Raw genomic sequence first — 18,316 nt, forward strand, 5'->3', positions numbered from 1 at the left:
CGACCAACCTCGGGCACCACAGACATCCAAAAGGCGCAGCAGGTTCCCCAGGGTCTCCTTGGTGGGGACAGGGAGCATGGGGGAACCTTCTGCTCCTCGTCACCCCAAAGCAAACCTTGTGAGGCTGCTTCTACAGCAAATCCACTCAGATCATCACTATAAATACACTGCTACCACCAAAGACCTGATTTTCCCTCCGGCATCTCACATGTACAGCTCCGGTCTGTTGCTCCCTTCAGCATCTGCTTTGCTAGGGACACCCTGAGCTGCAAGAAGCAGCAAGTCCCAAACCTCAAAGTCGGGCTGAGATGATAAAAACGGTGTTGGTAAACACCTGAGCCCACAATGCAAAACTTGGGCTGCTCCTCTGATTTAAGAGACTTCATGTCTTAATCATCTGTCAACACGGCACGTACCCGAGCCTGGTACACAGGAAAGGTCTCCCAGAAGGGATACAAACATCGCACATGAAAGGAGAAGCCTTACTTAGCCTAGAGGGAATTTCAAATGAGGAACAGCAGTACTCCGGCTCTCGCTGTCAGGAGCGGTTAGATTTCCATTGACTTCTTTTGTAACAGCGAGGCTTGCCTTTGAAGAATCCCCAAACATCTTCACCTTCAGCTCACATTTGCAGGCTCCTGCTCATTGCTTGCGCTACGATAGCACTCGGGAGCCGCAGCCAGGGGCCAGGACCCCAACTGCAGCAGACGCTGCACAACAAACAGGAGTTTGCTGCCCGCTCGCCCTGATCGCTCCCGTCACTGCACCGAACGCAGCAGACAGGAGACTGCAGATAAGATGCCAAGACAAGCGCTGCTGCGCTTGGGTCGCTCGGAGCGAGACGCGGCAGCCCAGGGCTGTCGCGCTGCCGGAGGTGTTGACAGCCCGGCTGGAAGCATCCCCGCTGCTGATACAGGGATGTGTGCCGGTTGTACCGGCCCCCAGAACCAGAGCGCTGCAGCTCCAGTAAGCAGGCAGTGGTTACCTGTCCTCCCCTTTGCGCCTGCCCTACTTTCCACTGAGAAGCAGCCTTCTTGTTTACTGTCAGAAAGGGCTGCAAGCATCAGCGTGGGCTCGGAAGGGAGATAGCGTTTGCCTACAGATAAAAATGCTTGTGCAGTATTGGAAATAACAAAAGGCTCGCTGTGCTTTCAGCTCACCGGCAGGGGTGCTGCAAGTGAGAGCATCTACAGGTATTGCTGTTCCCTCATGGGATGGATGAGAGCCGGTAACCCCCGAGCATGGCCACCCGCTCCTCAGCATCCTCAGAGCATACATGCACAGGCTGCACATGAAACCACCGCATCCCCAGCAGACACCACTACGCACACCCGCACACGCCGTGTTTAAAGGTGCATCCTAGCCCAGTAATTGCAGGGCTTTTGTAAGCTTGTCTCAACTTGCCGACAGCTCCAGAGGAAAACATAATTCGTTAAGTCTACGCGAGTATTAAAGAACAAAGCTGGAACTCCCATACAATTATATTTTATCTCAGAGCAAGGTGAAATCATTAGATATTAGTGAAGTGCAGCGGCACAAAAATGATCTGTTAGCAGGGGTTCATTACATTGTATTTTCAGAGCTGGGAAGATCAATGTGTTCATGCATCATGAATTAGTCTCATGCCTTCATCTTCCCTGCTCTCCGGAAACCCAACATGATCTATCGCCAGCCATACATCATTGTTTCAGTGCTGCGCATTAATGACAAAGCTACACTTTCCACTTGTCAAGCTGACCAGCTGCATTTTTCTGCACAAGATGGGAAAAATCCAGAGCAGGAGGAGGAGGAGGAGGAGGAAGAGGGTCATTTCTGGGCCAGGCTTTGAAGTAAATTTCAACCGTCTCCTTTTTCCATAGATCCATCACTTTTATAATCTGTGCCCCAGCTTGCTCTCCTTGCTTATATAGCTTGGGTGAGCTGCGGGGAACTGCAAGAATAAATCCATTAAGTGGTGCTGCCTGGTGCCTCCTGCACACAGCCCATGAAATGGCACCTCCCTGTGTAGTCCCTCATGGTCTGGGACCCATCTGGGCTGGTGCCTGGAGCAAAGGGGTTCCCATCACTCACGGCAACAGCCGAGATCCTTTTGTTCTCCTGCCTACTGAGTCAATCAGAAAACACCACTTTCCAGTGACACCTCCACCAGAGTCAGCTCTGCTCTTTCAGCACAACCCAGGTGCCCAGGCCAGGAGCTGCTGCCTGCCCATCTCTCTGCTGGGCTGAGCACAGCTCCCTGCTTCCCTCACCACTAACCCGGTTACAAGCACAACTCGTCCCTTTCCCCTCTCCCCCTGCCTCCTGCAGCTCACTGTGGATGCACAGACAAAGCAGGGAGCAGTTGCTGGGCTTCTCCCACCCACCCACCACACTCACACTGCTCCCACCAACAGCAGCAGAGCAGCCTCCGACTCTGACCTGCCTTTACCACCCCCAGATGCTGTTGGCCCCATTTCACAGACAGAGATGCTGCATCAAGGTCTATCACTAAAACTCCCTTCTCATTGAGCATCCATTCCTCCTCTGCTCAACTCATCCCATTTCTTTCCAGTGCAAATGCCACAAGCTCTGGTGAGGAGCAGTTCATGTGAGGCAGCATTGTCCTCCCGCTTTGAACACCAGCCACAGTGCTCATGGGGAATGCAACTCCATGTGCTCCAGCAGCTCAGGACAGGAGCAGGGTCGCACTCTGCCTCACAACCACTGGCACGATGCGGTCCCACTTGGAGGGCAGGAGCTGCCTCCACTGTTCCCCACTGCCAGGCTCCCTTAGGGCTGCCTTTTACTATCGTTACTTTTTATATATCCAGACATTGATCAGCAGTGTTTGGAACATGACAACGTGCCAATATTTCCCTTGTTATGTGACAGATGACTGCAGGGATGCAGGCGAGTGCTGCTCTTGCTCCTGGTCATTCACTAATGCTCACAAATGAGGTGACAATGGGCTGGCGTTTCTGCCAGCCCAGGATGCTTTCAAGGTAATGCTTTAGCCGTGGCTGAGGGTGAGGCCCTGCAGACTGTTCTGGTTTATAGGGTCTCTGCTGCAAGAGCAGGCAGTGCCCACAGCATGACCCGGGCTCATGGCCCTTTGCAGGATATAGAATCAGAGCGCACAACGCATTGGGTTGGAAGGGACATCGAAGATCATCTATTTCCATGTGGGTTAGAGGGGCACACACAAGCGCTGCCCATCAGCACACACAGCCACGGATCTGCTGAGGGCTCCAGTGCCCGCCTGCCCGCGATAAGGAGCTGCCCACCCACCCTGCGGTGCACCCCATCCACCCTCAGCACCAGCCCAGCACCTCCAGGCCGTGCCTATGGCAGCGCGGCCGAGCCGGGGCTCCTCTCGCGGCGCAGAGCAGCGCAGCCGGTGCCCTTGCTGTGGCTATTGACAGCGGCGAGCGGGGAGCCTTTCAGAGCCTCTTTGTTGGTTTTAAACAATGATGCTGCCAGAGCTATTTTCGCTCCCTCTCCCCCGCCGCACAGCGCTGGGGAGGAGGGGTTTGTGCAATCAATGGGCTCCGGTAGCGTGGCACTCAAAGTGACCTTTCAAATACCAGCCAGAGCCGGGTCACCACAAATTGTGCTCTCCTCCCCCGCGGAACATGAAAGCCTTTTCATTGCTGCCTGAAGGGCCGGCGAAGAGCGCGCTGTGCTTTGAGGAGATCACTGAGAGCCTGGCCCTGGCACTAACAATAACCGGTGGCTTCCTGCCCCGAGCAGCGGCATCGCCCCGATGTGACTGGCAGCGTTATCGGCCACATCCCGATGTTTCAGCCACCCTCTTTTTGCTCTTCAAGCAGCAGCCCCGAGACCCAACTCAAATACCAACACCTAAAAAAGCCAGCAGGGCCACACGTGGAAATCCAGACAAACCTGAATGCGTGGGAATGTGAGCAAGCATCCCGCTGGACATGCCTGCTGGGAAACACAGCCCGGGGAGAGACCAGAAGCCTTGGCAGCACCCATAGCCAGGCAGGTATTGTGTGCACAGGCGAAAGCAGAAACCTCACTTTCTTGCCCTCCAGTGTGTAATTCTCATGTGTGCCACTAAATGCCTGCATCTGCCACAAGTGGAACATTACAGAGCATCACACCCTGTGTTACACAAACCCAAGGGCATCCAATGCCCTACACCTGCAGTTTCCAGCCTAGAAACAAAAGTGCCTCTCCTGGACCTAACAGAAAGTAAACCAGAAGCCATTTATTTGCTCCCAGTGCAGCCTAATGGGCAGGATCAGTGCTCTGGGCCACACAGCATGAGCTACCTTTTGGAAGAGCTGCAACCACAGTGCAGCACACGGCATCGATGCTCACAGAGCAGCAGGCACCAAGGACTTGGGGTCCCCAGCCCTGCAGCAGCCTGTGTAGGACCCCCAGAGGGAACAGGGCCCCAGGGAAAGTGCAAGAACGGCACAAGACGCACTGTGCTGAGCTCAGCATGAGCCAGAGCATCTCCTTTCCGTGTACTCGCAGGGAAGCGGTAACAAATTGCTTCTATTTCTCGAAGCTCTTCACGGGCATGCTTTGCCCTTTCAAAATGAAGTGAGGGAGTCAGCACGACACTAACGGCACTCTAAAACTATCCTCTGATATGGCATCACGGACAGCACGTATTAAATTCAACTACAAACACGTTCCTTAACGGAAACGGCCAAATACTCTCTTCCTGAGATGCTTCCATTAGGAAGAAGTATTTGAGAGACAGAGCAGTTCAGCACTGTGTCGTGCTGAGCATTGCTCCCTGAGCTGGAGCATGGGATAAGGATGGATGGGTGCCTGGGGAAGGGACACAGCAACCAGACAGAGAGCAGGCGTCAAGCAGCCCCACTTCACTTCTTGGGACAGGACATCCTGAACCCGTCAGTGCTGCCCAGGCTGCCTACGCTGGAGGTGTAAATACCCGCAGCAGCCCCTCAGCACTCCTTCAGGCTCTAAACGTGACACAGAGCAGCTCATCAGTGCTCCAAAATTAACCCACAGACCAGAAACTTGAGCTGTGCCATGGAAAACATGTAGTACTACATTGATGCTGCCTGGAAAAGGCTGTTTGTTCTCCACAAGAGCATCCTGCTCTTCCACTGGCACAAATCCATCTTCCACGCTGCCCAGAGTGATTTTTTTCTGTCCCAATTTACCCCAAAAATGATGCTTAGTCAAGCATTTTCACTTGACCCTCAGCAGCCTCTTGCTTCTCCATACACAGAGCTTAACCAAGCGCCTTGCTAATTATTTATTTGACCATTATGTCTGCAAGCAGGTTTCCATTTCCTCGCATTTTCTCATTATTGGAAATGATTCAAAAAGACACTGTGTCACTACAAAAAGATCAATGGCTTTGATCATATTTCCCTTGCAACTGTTCGATGTTTACCGTTTAAGCTGTATTAAATTACAATTGGCTTCAAAGGTCTGGGTCTTATGTGGGCTTATTTGCTTGGAGAATTGAGGAGCCTCACAGTTAAACTCCAGGCTTGCTGGACTTGATACCAGCCAGCTACTGATGGAGCAGGCAAACATTTTCAAGGTAGCAGAGGGGAGAATAAAGCCTTTCCTTGGCAGGATGGGGAAGCTGCGAGATGCTGAGGTCAGGCTCCAGAGCACCATCTCGCAAAGCCCGCTCTGGATACTCTTTGCCATTGCAAAGCCTCAGGGAACACTTGTGGCACAAGGTACTACAACGCTCTATAAATACTTGACAGAACAAAAGCCAGTGTTAATTTTGGCAGGGCCTGGCTCTCATTGTGACTCAGCCTCACCCGCTCCTTGCGCTGGGCTGGGATCCCAGCCATCCTGCCTGCTTTAAATTGATGTCCCTGTCTCCCTCGCCTTCAGGAGCCAGGCACAGCAGCCACCCACCGGGATGAGCCTCTCCCTTTGTTTCCCAATGCACATCCTCAGCTTTTGTGCGAGATTTGGCTCCCAGCGCTGCGCACTGAAGCTTTGATTTCAGAGGTCCTTCGCAGCGCTGGGTTGGACTGAAGGATGGAGAAAGCAGATTCCTTTCTCCTCGGGCATTGTGTTAAAAATACCCTCACCTCTGAGAAGCAGCTGCCTGCTCCTGGCTGGTCTCCTTCTCGGTGCTGGTGCTTAAAGGGACAAAAGCATGAGCATAAATTGAAGGGCCAACGCTGCAAGCGAGCTAAATATAAATGCCCCTGGAGCAGCACTGCCCGTCTGGGAGCTGTTTGCTGCTGGCTTCCTCCTGCCCCCAACAAAGGGTCCCTTTCACCATCCCCAAAGCAGTGCCAGCGACTCACAGCACACGGTCAAAGGGGACGAGATGAGGGCTGCACAGACCTTTCCTTTCTCCTAGGGCCGGTTTAGTGACCACGCATGGGAACGCTGTTGCCCGGGCTGAAGGAGGCTGCTCCCGACAGCGAGAGGCACGATTAGCGAAGGGCAAACCTGAGGGATTTCAAGTGCTTTTGACTGGGCATTTTATTCGGGTGCAAGATGCATCCAGGAGAGCTATTGTGCTGTCAGCCGAGGCCGGGGCTGCCGGGGAAGAGTTACGAGCCGCCCGGTGACACTCGCTGTAATCAGGTTTTCACATTGCTGGAGCAGATACAGCTCTGAGCTCCCAGCTGTCCTGCCTCATAAGCAAACAGCTCCCAATGTGGGCGGGCGGGCGGGCTGCAGCTTTAACTCAATTCCTAGCAAGAATACAGAGCCCGGCAGTAACCCGCACGGACCTGGGGTGTCCCCGGGGGCCAGGGTAATGCAGCAACAGAAAACCAGGTCACCGGAGCCATCCCCCCTCCCCAGCACAACATCCATCATCGATTCCATGGACACAGCACGGCAAGCTCCAGCTCCCGGCCAGGGGATGCTCTCCCAAACACAGCCAAGGGCAGAACAGGGGTGGTCAGCTCCACACATCCCTGAGGGCTCCGCTTCCATCCACCTCCATCAGGTCAGCAGCTTACAAAGTCTAAAACCCCGTCATACACAGGTTACTGGGTTTCCCTCTCCGTCTCTCGTGGACAAAGAGCTCAAATAGTAGTTCCTGAATAAACATTTGCTACCCAACAAGTTCATATTTTAGAGCCAGGACTCCAACTGCAAGCCTGCATCAAGCAGGCACCTTTGGTGCCTTCAAGCTGCTAAAGGCAGGAGACACGAGCAGCACCGGGTGCTGCTGGGCTGGTCGACATTGGGCAGGACCCCGGTGAGAGGCACCCCACAAGCACAGGAGCACGGCCCAGAAAACAGGGATGTGCAGCTGATGGCAGGGTGGGGCCCACAGGAGGATGCTGGCAATCCATCCCTGCTGGTGGTGCAATAAAGTACATAAACCCTTATTTTTCTTAATTATTCCTGATATTTCACCTGTCATGTTGTCAGCTGCCTCTGAGAGGAACGATAAATAGTGCTTCTCATCTCACATCCTCAGGGAAAGCTTGCTATTTATTCCTGTGATGGGCAAGACATCATGACTAATTAGGAAAAATGGTGCCCTGCTTGCACCCTGGCAGGAGATCGGTGTCATCACTTTCTGCTCCCGGGGACACGGGGGCAGCTGCTGACGGTCCATGGAGAACAGCCTCCCATGGCATTTGTTCACTGCAGCATGGCAGAGGGAAAGGATGGAGAAGGCGCTCCTCCATCCTGCAGAGTCCCTATCCCGAGGCTTGAATAAGGGAGACTGGAATTGTGGAGAAACTGGATCTTCCCCCAGGTAAGCGGCCATAGGCAGGCAGGTGTATTGGTGGCGAGGCTGCCCCAGGGACAAGCTGCATTAAGCAGAGCGTCCCCTCTCCCCTCCTCGCAGGTCAGCCCCCGCACTCCCGTTGTAAATCCCAGCCCTGAGCAGTGGCAGGATTTACTCCTCCTCTCCCCTGCCACCAGACTCACTGCGATCATAGCAGGGTAATTGAGATGGGCGCCGGAGAGGACAACTCGCACGGGAGCCGCAAACACTTCACATTCAAAGTAAGCAAAATTCATTTCCAAGTTGCTATGACCACAGAAGAGAACAGCACTCGCTGTCAGAGCCATGCAAAGCAGCCAGAGCCGAGACAACCATCTTCCTTCTCCAGCCTACCCCCAACCAGACGCTGCCTCATCCTCATGCCAGCTGCTTGGCCACAGCTGTGCGGAGACGCTGTCCACAGAATGAGTCCAGCATCGAGCCCTCCCTGCCAAGCCTTTTCCAGACCCTTCCCAGAGCCCTAAGGAAGCACAGGAATAGCCTCTCCCAGGGTGCGGGCTGGCAATAGGCGGCGAGATGCCCTCAGCAGCCTCATCAGGACCAACTCACAACCTTCCCCTTCTCAGGGTCACAGGGGCCCTTTGCACATTTGGTACCGAGCATCCGACCCACGCTGACAGCACCCAGAGCCTCTACAAGGGAGCAGCAGAAGGCGAGGAAGCAGTTTCCTCCTCGGGAAGCGGAGGGGAGGAGGGAAAGATCTGAGCATCCAGCATCCGCAGACACTTCACTCAGCAGGGGCTGATGGAATTCCTGCTTGCAGATACAGTTTCTTACAGTAGCCTGGTAAATTAAAGCTATTTACTCTGTATTTACAGGCTTACAAATAAATCTCAGAAAGCATTTTACTGAAAGAGGCAGGGGGAGGAGGAGAGAGGAGAAACAGAGTGTTTTCTGGGCTAAATATAACCCAACAAGGCCACAAACCTCCTCATGGTTACTTATTAGCTAAGGGAAAAGGGAGCCGAGCGTTCATACGCTTGGAACAACGCTGCGCAGAGCGGAGGAGAGCAGCATTTCATTCTCATTTGTAGGTAACACGAAAGAGAAAAGCAAAGTGTTCTTATGTAAGGGAAGAGCTCTCCCGAGCCTGCATCCCCAGCCTGTGTTTGCACCGCTCCCATCATTTTAACTGAGTGCTGTGGGTCAATGGGAACACATTCAAGTTGTAACTGCGTGATCTGCCCAGCCTATAATGGAAAGCGGTGGGCTTGGTTTGATTTTTTTAAGTGGCTGATTGAGTTCTCTTTGTTTTGTTTGGTGTGTGGTGCACAATGCAGCCAGGCGCATTAGTCAGGAAAATCAATAGCTGCTTCGAAGGGGAAACATAGAGGCAAGCACAGGGACCGAGCTCCGAGGCACCGGAGAGGAGCAGGGAAGGAGGAAGAGGAGGATGCTGTGAAGCAAGTGGGGCCAGGCTGAGACCCTCCTGCCTGGGTGAAGCCCAGCATGGAGCATACAGCAGGCTTCTCCTGGGTGACATCTGAAAGCCCCGATGCCAGTCAAAGGCCGAGGTTTCCACTCAAAGGTTTATGCTCTTTCACACACGCAGAAGCCAAAGGACAGATGCTTCTAAAAGCTCAAGCGCCTTGAGCCTCACCACGCTCGCAGGCGCGCTGCAATGGCATTTTTCCTTCCAGAGACTGACAGCGCTGGTCACCAGACAGGACCAGCGGCACAGAGCCCCTGCAGCGCTCTGATGCACGCTCCATCGCCAGACTCCTCCGCGCAGGGGGACAAAGATGAGGCAATGCCACCGCCCCCGAGTCAGGAAACCAGAGCGCATACCCGCGGCATGAAGTAATGGACGTCACGCCACACATCGAAACCTATAGCTTGTAAATGATTAGCCCTTGTGTAATGGGGCTCCCATTTTCTGGCGAGGCATTAACCAAGGATCCTATGTCCTGCCTGGCTCCAGAGAGCTCCTTACACTCGCATCATTGGGTTTCCCAGGAAATCTGAGCTGAGGAGCCCTGCTCGGGGCCTTGGCCCGGAGCACGGGGAGGCAGGTTACCCTGCGGTCACAGGGCTCTGGGGAGCACCGAGAACAAGGCGGTGTTTGCCCCTTTTCCAGACATTCCTGTCACCATCAGAGGAGGACAGGGCTGCACTGGAGCACATCCTGCCCTAAGCCATGCGCCAAGCCTGCCAGCCTTCAGTCCAGAACTCATCCATTTAGCACTCCTGTATGGTTTGCTCCAAACCAAGGGAGTCCATTCCTCCTCTCCTGCCCCACCATAACCGAACGTACCTAACACTGTGTTCACTGCCAGTGTCCCACACAGGAGGGTCCCCAAAACCTTCAGCCTGTCCCCCCCCTTAGTTTTTCTGTGAGCACAGACTCAGGGTGAAGTCAATCAATGCCCAGCTCTGCACCAGGGCACAATGCCTCATCCCTTAAGGCAGCACAGGGCTGGCCATGGGACTAAGGGAACATGGGAAGCAGAGGGAGTAGACCGATGGCTCCCCATCCTATGGCATTAAATCCATCAGTAAGTGAGCCTTGGCACCCACAGATTCCCAGGATGAGCTCAGCACATTCAGTAGCACTAAAGAGCTTGTTAAGCAATCCCTAGGTTTTATGCTGACTTCTCCTACAGCTCTTCTAGATGGAGGCAGAGCTGGCACCCATCCTAAAATCCCGGCGTCACTCTTGGCTCCTTACTCCATCAAGCACCATTACCTCCTCTGCCCGTCGCAGCTCCCTCCGGAGAGCCAGGAGGAGCATCCGAGGGCACAAAGCCCTGCTCAGCTCCACAGCCCAACTGGGGCAGGACACTGCTCTGCACGCCGGGCACCGAGGAGCACAGAGAGAAGGGATTAGCGTCTCTGCAGAGACACAGCGAGGGGCTGGAGCCTCCCCCGGGTTTTGATGGTGATGCTCTTCCCACCAGCAGTGCATGCATAATGCAGCACGCGAGATGCAGCAGCAGCAGCCCCACTGCGTGTCGTAGTGCACGGAGCAGGCAGGCAGAGAGGCTGTAATCCAAGCTTAAGGACAAACAGCTGGTGATTAAACAACAGATGGGAGGCAGGGGGAAGGGACAGATTTTCCCCCCCTTCCCTCTTGTTTCTTGTAATCTCTTCCCCTCGCAGAATGCGGAGGAGAAGGGAAACCCCCCCAAACGCGCACTCAAACCCGAAGGAAGGTTTCAGTGTGCACAGATGTTGGGGAATGGAGCGTTTCCAACAAAGTGCTACAGCCCGTGGGGAGAACGGGCGCTTCAAATGGAGCTCTTCCTTCCTCCTCCCAAACCCGAGAGAGGGCGAGATCCCCAGAGCAGTCACTGCTCCCAAGGCAAGGGAAGAACTTGAGCTAGCAGGTATGTTTTGCCTCGAGGAGCCCAGCTATTTCAGCCCTGACGCCTCACACTTTAAGAGATTAACTTCCTGTTAACACCTCCTCTCACCTCCACATCTGCAGTAAATGCCAGCCCTTTGGTAAGACAAAAGGCTCAAACTCGGGGAGAACCAAGATGCTTTACAATGAAAGCCGGGTGCTGCTCCTCGCCCTGCAGCCCTTGGGGCTGTCTCCCTTCTGGGCTGCACAAGAAGAGGGAGAATGAAGTCAGTGACAGTTTGAGGTTTGGGGTTTTTCCCTTTCCTGTACAAAGGGGCCTCCTGTGCAAATGTGCACTGTGATAAAGTATGCAAGACAGGCTTCCCTTTGGAAATGGGAGATTACAGCCGAGGGATCAGAGGAACACGGGCAGAAAGCGAGGCTGCTGCTTCTTCCCCAATTATTGTGCACTCTCCGCTCTATTTTGTTGACCTCGCACATTTCAATCAGGCTCCAGCACATTCTGCCTTCACCTGCTATGAATCAAAACCTGGAGGGCTCAGATCTCCCTGCAAAGAAAGCCTTTGATAAGCTTGTTAGGGATGCGAGACAGCTCGGGTTTGGTGGGGAGCTTTTGTAGAACACCATTGCAAATTTATGTCGTCACCCAGGAAAGTTGTGGGATTCACTTGGCAGAGAGTGGGAAGGCGAAGGAGCAGAAGCACTGCTTAATTTGCCTCAGCAACAAAGGACGGGAGAGGAGAGCGCTGCCCAGGAGCCACGGTGAGGGGCAGAGATGTGCGAGTCCGACAGAGATAGACTAAAGAGCCAAACATAGGGAAGTGGGGTGCTCCAGAGGGCTGAAGCCAGGAACACGCGGCATTTGTACCGCATTTGGGCTGTCAGGCAGCAAGGAAGCACTCATCCACACGCAGGGCAAGCCCCGCATCCCTGCTCCCCACACCGCTCTTTGCTCTTCAGTTCTGCAGATAGATAGAGCTTACTTTCATGATGGAGGACAAGGCTGGATGTTGTGTTTTCCCCGAGCATAGACACTGGCTGAGAGGCTCCATCCACAGCAGTGGGGGAATTCAGACCCTCCAGCGCTGGGTGGAATAACTCGGAGCATGCAAACTCCACACAGTAATTGGAAACAGTTGGTGCTGCGGAGGCACAGGGGCACTGGGAATGTTTTCCTTCCCCCCCAGGCCTGTTTCATGGAGCTCCAGAACCAGGGGCTGGAAGAATTTAGTGGAGTTCACGACCTGTCCAGCCGAGCAGAGCCGGCAGCGCAGGCATTGCTGTGCACTGAGTCACTGCGTACCTGAGAGCACTCGCACCCTGCAACCCTTGGTTCACAGAACTGCTCAGCTCTTTGCGCAGCTGGAACACAGACCCCCTGCTCTGGGCAGCGAGCGAGCTCTGGACTTGTTTGGAGCAGCTCACTCGGGTAATAAACACAAGCATCCCTCTGGACACTCTGGATGGAGCAAGTACCCAACACCCTGCACACACACGTCATTTCCATGCCAAACCCAGTGGCCACCTGGCACGGTCCCGCTGCTCCTTCTGAGCCCCCATCGCAGCCACAGCTCCCAGCACTCACACACACAGAGGTATTTAGAGGAACAGCGACTGTTTTCCCAGCACAGTGCTTTGGGAAGCAGGAATGGTGATGGGCAGTGGGGCAGAGCCAGGCATCCTGCAGGATTCCCCAGCCAGGATGCCAGAAAGCTAAAGGTTGTTCTGCTCCTCAGCCTCCATATGGAGCCGAGGCATGACTGCACTATTGCTCCTGTGCTGCAGCAGAACCAAAGAGAAAGCTGTAATAAACCACCTGCAGTGTGTCCCTCAGCACAGCACACCCAGCAGAAGAGAAGCAGCCTGAGGAAGCCATGCTCTAGGGCTCCAAATCCATACATTTCCACCCACTGGATGATGGAATCTCAATGTGCCTTTGCCTCACCGCGCACCCCCCCCTTTCACTGTCACTACTGTCTGGCCAGGTACAGCGTGTGATGGGTTTTAGTATGGGCTGGCATGGATGCAAAGTGAGAGACAATCCTTCCTAACTTGCACCTAGCTTTGCCCCAGCCACAAATGCGTATGTCAAGAGCCAGAATAAACCTTAAACTTGCCGGGGCCCCTGTATGAAATGGCTTTCAGGTCAGCTTTCCCTGTTCTCTGCACCCAGAAGCCCCATTCTGATCAAGAGAAAGGCATTGCCAAAGCCAGTCACGGGAAAGGATGCTTCACTGAAGGGGATGCAGGAGCCAGCTGATGGTTCCAAGTCCTTCTCCAAGAAAGCAAGCTGCTTGCAAACAGATTTGCAAGTAGCGAGGGAGATAAAAAAGATAAAAGCAATCTGTTAAGTTACTCATTCAGGAGACATTCAAAGCAGCCAAAGTATAAATCCCTCCCCGCTCTGCAACAGAGCAGAAACCTCCCCGTGTTTCACCCAGGCCGGATGCAGCAGAACCAGCAGGGCAAAAACCAGCTGGAGTTGGAAGCCAGCAGCAGGTGTTTCGGCAGAGGCATCATCAGAAACCAAGGAGGGGGGACAAAGCAGAGCTGGAAACAGGAGAAAGGAGCCCCCCCTGCCCATCAACCACCACCAGCTCTGCCCCTAGGAACCCATTGCCAGCCCATCCCAGTGAGCACCCTCGGCTCTGCAGCAGCGCCTGCAAAGTCCTTGCTCAACCTCGGGAATACCTGAGCCAAGCAATCGCACCAGATGCAAGCCAGCACCATCCCCAGGATGGGAGTTTATTAGGTTGTGGCCCACATCAGAGTTATTGTGCTGTGTTAAATTTATCGGTACTATCTCACCTCATTAAATGCTTAAATAGACCTGACACGACAGAAAAATGGGACTTGAAAAAAAAACGGGAAGGAAGCTGCTGTTCACAGGCTTGGAGTCACCTCTAAGGCAAGCACTGGGGAGGACAGGGCACAGCACCGAGCACAGGGATGCTTTACAGCACAGCTCACTCGCTTCCCAGAAAGCCCCGGAGGAAGAGGTTCTTGCATCACTCCAAAACCCCACTTGACAGGGAAGCACGTGTCCTTCTGGCCAGCCAGAGCAGCGGGCCGGCATGAGGAAGGAGAAGGATCTGTGCTGTCCATGTTATTAAACTCGGCTTAGTGCGAGCTGAGCTTTGCTGCCCGCAAGGCTACAGCAGCAGCTCCCAGCATCTGCTGTACCAGCAGCTCCTCAAAGACCTTTGGGAAGATTATTTAAAGCTTCCATTTGTTCTGTACTCTTAACCTTCACTGCAATTACCTGCCTGATTCCCACCGGAGCCTCCGCTTTGCCTTCCCCTTGCCTGCCCGAGGATGCGAGTGGGCCGGGGCCACGGCACCAAGGCAGCCGGCACTGCCAGGCTCTGCTTTCCCCGCAGAACACCGCACTTAAGTTTGATTTAGTGGGACAGCTACAGCATAATGGCTGCGGGAGACCATTATCGTGTGACAATGTTCTGTTCCACTGTTATTGCTTCGTTAATTAAGTACCAATTGACTATTAATTGCGGGAGATATTTATTGCAGGAGAGAATCAGTTACCAAGTAGTTAAAGGTCAATAAGAGGTTTAGCTCATCAGCTGATATTTACACACCCCCTACATCAACACACGGTGTTCAGAGACGCCTCTTCCTGAATCCCTCTGCATGCACATAGATGTGGCAGAACCTCACTGCAGTCAGCCCAGGGTCTGCAGACAAGGGAGAAGGGACCAGGGATCAGCCAGAAGCGGTTCCGCCTCTTGAGGATTATTACAGCTAAGGAGGGAACGATTCCTGCTGGGAATCTACCCCAGTTGGGATCTAACCCAAAACGCGGGCAGGAAGGGTGCACTACCAGTGGCTCAGGAGTTATCAGCCCCGTGGAGCAGAGCAGGGCAGGCAGATGAAGCGCATTGCCCTCCTCACACACCATGAATTCAGCCTTGTGCATCCCCAGGCAGCCCTCAGCCCACCAAAGTCTCTTCAGGAAAAGATGCACCCGAAATCTTTGGAGTGAGTTGTCACAGAAGTGCTTTCATTTGCCTTGGGAGAGCCATCGCTCACTCACAGCCTTCGGCAGTGCCCCGCACACACACAGAAAATGCCACGCTTCGCTCCTGATGAGCACAGGCACCACTGCCGCAAACCAAACCATCTCCAGATTGCACTGACAAAGCCACGCAAATTCAGCTCATTGATATCAGGTCGCACCTTGGCCCCTTTAGGTTCCTCTCCACCTTTAAAACGCACTTTATGTGACTCCGGGCTGATGTGCTTCAAACCAAAAGCAGCTTCATCTCAAACAAGCTGCTTTCCCCGCGCAAGAGCTCAACTCTTGCGGTGCCTGGAGATTATCTGAAGAGACCTTCGCTCTCATTTAACAAATTAAATGAGCAGGTTTCAGGAGTTCAGCAGCTGAAGTACTGCTGCTGGGTTTGAAAGATCCGGCTGTAAATGTCATCACGCTGGGCCCTTTACAACCACCTGACTGCAGCGATGCCTGGGAACCTTTGAAACCCCAATCCTGTGCACTGCTGAGGCGCTGACCCCGAATCGAGCCTATTCAGGAGCAGACCCCATCTCTGGATTTAAATTTACTCTATACCTTCGTTTCTATTTAAAGTGAAACCATTATAAAAGGAGGAAGATCATCAAAGGGCTGTGCATCCTTTCCCCCTTCCTTTCTGTTCCTAAGGCACTGAACAAACCGCTCCTGACCCACTCCCGTACCCCACATCGCCTGTTCCTTCTCGGAGCACTCATCTCACCCAGGGCAGCTCCGAGGGCAGCAAACTGAGGCTGTCACACAGCTGTTATTGACACCATCATTGTGCCTGCAGAAACTAAGTGCAAACAGAAGCCTTTAGTGAAGGCAAAGTGATGCAGAGCACAACCTGGTCTGCAGGAACGTGCTAAAGAAGCTCCATATGTTTTTTCCTTCCCCTTTCCAAAGGCAGGCCTGCAGGGAAAGAAGCCACCTTGCCATAGCTCATCCCTGGCTGCAGTAGCGCAGGGGCCCTGCTGACAAGAACAAGCCGTTAGGGCCATTGGCACCGTGAAGGCAACAGCCACAGCAGGAGAGCCAGAGCCTCCCTGTGTCATATGGAATGCACAGACCGCACAAGACCCTCGGTGTTAACGCCACGCTGGGTCAGTCCCGGTTTGGGAACTGGTACTGCAGAGAGGCCAGAAGCAAAGAGCGAACACAAAGTAAGTCACAAGATAAAAGCAGAAGAGACCAGCTTGACTCGGATCCAGCTGGGGCTTGTAGCCTTGCTTAAAGCTTTGCACTTGCTGCCGAGGCTTGTAGGGACTTCTGGGCAGCGACAAACATGTCATGGCACACATGATGCTCTGTGCCGCTTTCCCCCAGCCCTGGAAGGCACCGAAGGGTAGGACCAAGCAGCGATCCCAAAGCCCCAGCCACCCCTCCACATGGAGCAAGCTTCCCTCCTTTGTTTCACTTCAGCTGCTGACCTTCCCCCTCAGCCCCCCCGACTCGGATCACTCGCTTCTGCCCTCTTGGAGCTTACTATTAATATCTGTGGCTTGCAAACGCCTGTCATGGCCTTGGCCCAGGGCAGGGGACAGCTGAGGGAGGCTGCTGCTGAGCAGGGGTGCAAAGGGACCGCAGACACATAGGGGAAGAGCCCTCGCATCTGCTCCAGGCCATGCTGGTGACCCAACGTGTCACCTCGGGCCAGCCACCCCCCCTTGCTGCCTTGCTCCTAAAGGGGCAGAGCATTGTGCTCAAGAGCAGCACCATAAATCACCAGCACTGCTGCTGCTGCGACAGCTCTAAACGCACCTCGGAGCAGGGGGAGGATGCTCCCAGTCCCCTGGTCCAGTGCTTCCCCCCATCCCTTTCTGTGCTTCCAGAGCCACAAACCACCCTCCACGAGGGCACAGCATCAAACCAAGCACACAAACCCTCCTCAGAACAGCGGATTTAACATGCAGAGAGCGAGTTCTGTAGAAAGTGCCCTAAAAAGCAGCTGTGTGCTGCAGGAAAAGGGGGAGCTTCGCGTATTGAACAATAATAGCAAGATATTACCAATGTAGGGCTGTGATTGTGCCATATAAAAAATAAAATACACACTGGTTAATCAAAGAACTACAGACACTTTTAAGTAATCCCAGCCCTGGCTTTGCATAACTCCATACACTGCCAGCAGCACTCCTGTCGACCACAAGAGACCATCAGATACATCAAAAATTCTCCTTTAAATTTATTTTCTGTAAAGATTGGTCTTTTGAACTGCAGTGGTGGAAGCTTAAGGGTACAAAAATCTGCCTTTTTTGTCTCTGCCTCTCGTGGAAGATGCTGATCTGTGGGGAAAGTGCTGCCACAAGCCTCTGCGCCTTGTCAAGATACCCGTCCTTTTCATGGATCACTTCTCTTATCAGCCACTTGATTAAGACATTAAAAGAAGGAAGGTGAAGGAAGGTTGTGCAGCAGGAAAAAGGCTGAGAGAGGCTTCCTCCTCCTTGAAGGCTCATAACTGCCTGCTTGCCTTCATGGAGCCAGGCTTATTCAGGAGCCAGCACAGTGCCCAGCTCGGAGCCCCATGCTCCTGCCCAGAGGGTCCCCAAAAGCTGGCCACGGTCAAGAGCTTCCATGTCCAGGCAGAGCAGCTTCCAACTGGAGAGGCAAATCCCAGCTGCATGCACGGGATGGAAGTACCCTTGGGAAAGGAGCTGAGATTTCCAGCCCCAAACATCGCTGCTGTGCCGGGCGGAAGGAATTAACCGCTGGGATCACGAAGCGGTGCTGGTGCATTACAATGTGAAAGGGGGTTACGGGCTTATTGGCCAACACCAGTAAAAATAGCTCTGGCCTCAAGGCAGGAGCGGCTGGCTGGAAGGCTGGGGTTGGAAGCTCTGTGCTCAGACGTGGGAGCTCTCCCGGAGATAAAAGTGGGACATCAGTGCCTCGACTTCCCTGGAACTCTGCTTCATGTGCGGCTCTCTTTACATTGTCAAAGAACTTCATAAAAGTTAAATTAAACACTTACACTTCCCCTGCGAGGCATCAAAGCGATGTTTATTGCACCGGTGGGGAAACCGGAGGCAGAGCCAAGACCAGAACTCAGAGGTGTGTTTCAGAGCATGCACCAACACGTGCCCATTATACACATCTAGTATGGATGAGGCTTTAATGTGCGGTACAAAGCCTCAAGCACACCACATACCTGCTTGGTCCCGGGTGTGTTACCAAAGGCAGTCTAAAAAAAGCCCCCACGCTTCAGCTTTGCTGTGCAGAACGTGTTTGGTCTGGACAAAGAGATGAAGCGATTGTGTTTTACAGT

At 53.6% G+C, this 18,316-nt stretch overlaps 1 protein-coding gene across 1 annotated transcript in view; it reads right to left on the minus strand.

The window, feature by feature from the left end:
* The window catches only part of CADM1 (cell adhesion molecule 1), a 138,688-nt gene extending 129,256 nt beyond the window's left edge, over positions 1 to 9,432 (minus strand). Inside the window, exon 1 of the mRNA XM_057428285.1 lies at positions 9,321 to 9,432. Coding sequence (XP_057284268.1) covers positions 9,321 to 9,432 — 112 coding nt within the window. The remainder of the gene's footprint in view (positions 1 to 9,320) is intronic.
* Positions 9,433 to 18,316: the final 8,884 nt, after the last annotated feature.

Source organism: Pezoporus wallicus, unplaced genomic scaffold, assembly GCF_028554395.1.
Source record: "Pezoporus wallicus isolate ANWC-B61680 ecotype Strahan unplaced genomic scaffold, APGP_CSIRO_Pwel_v1 contig_7819, whole genome shotgun sequence".
In the NCBI taxonomy this organism is placed as follows: Eukaryota; Metazoa; Chordata; class Aves; order Psittaciformes; family Psittacidae; genus Pezoporus; species Pezoporus wallicus.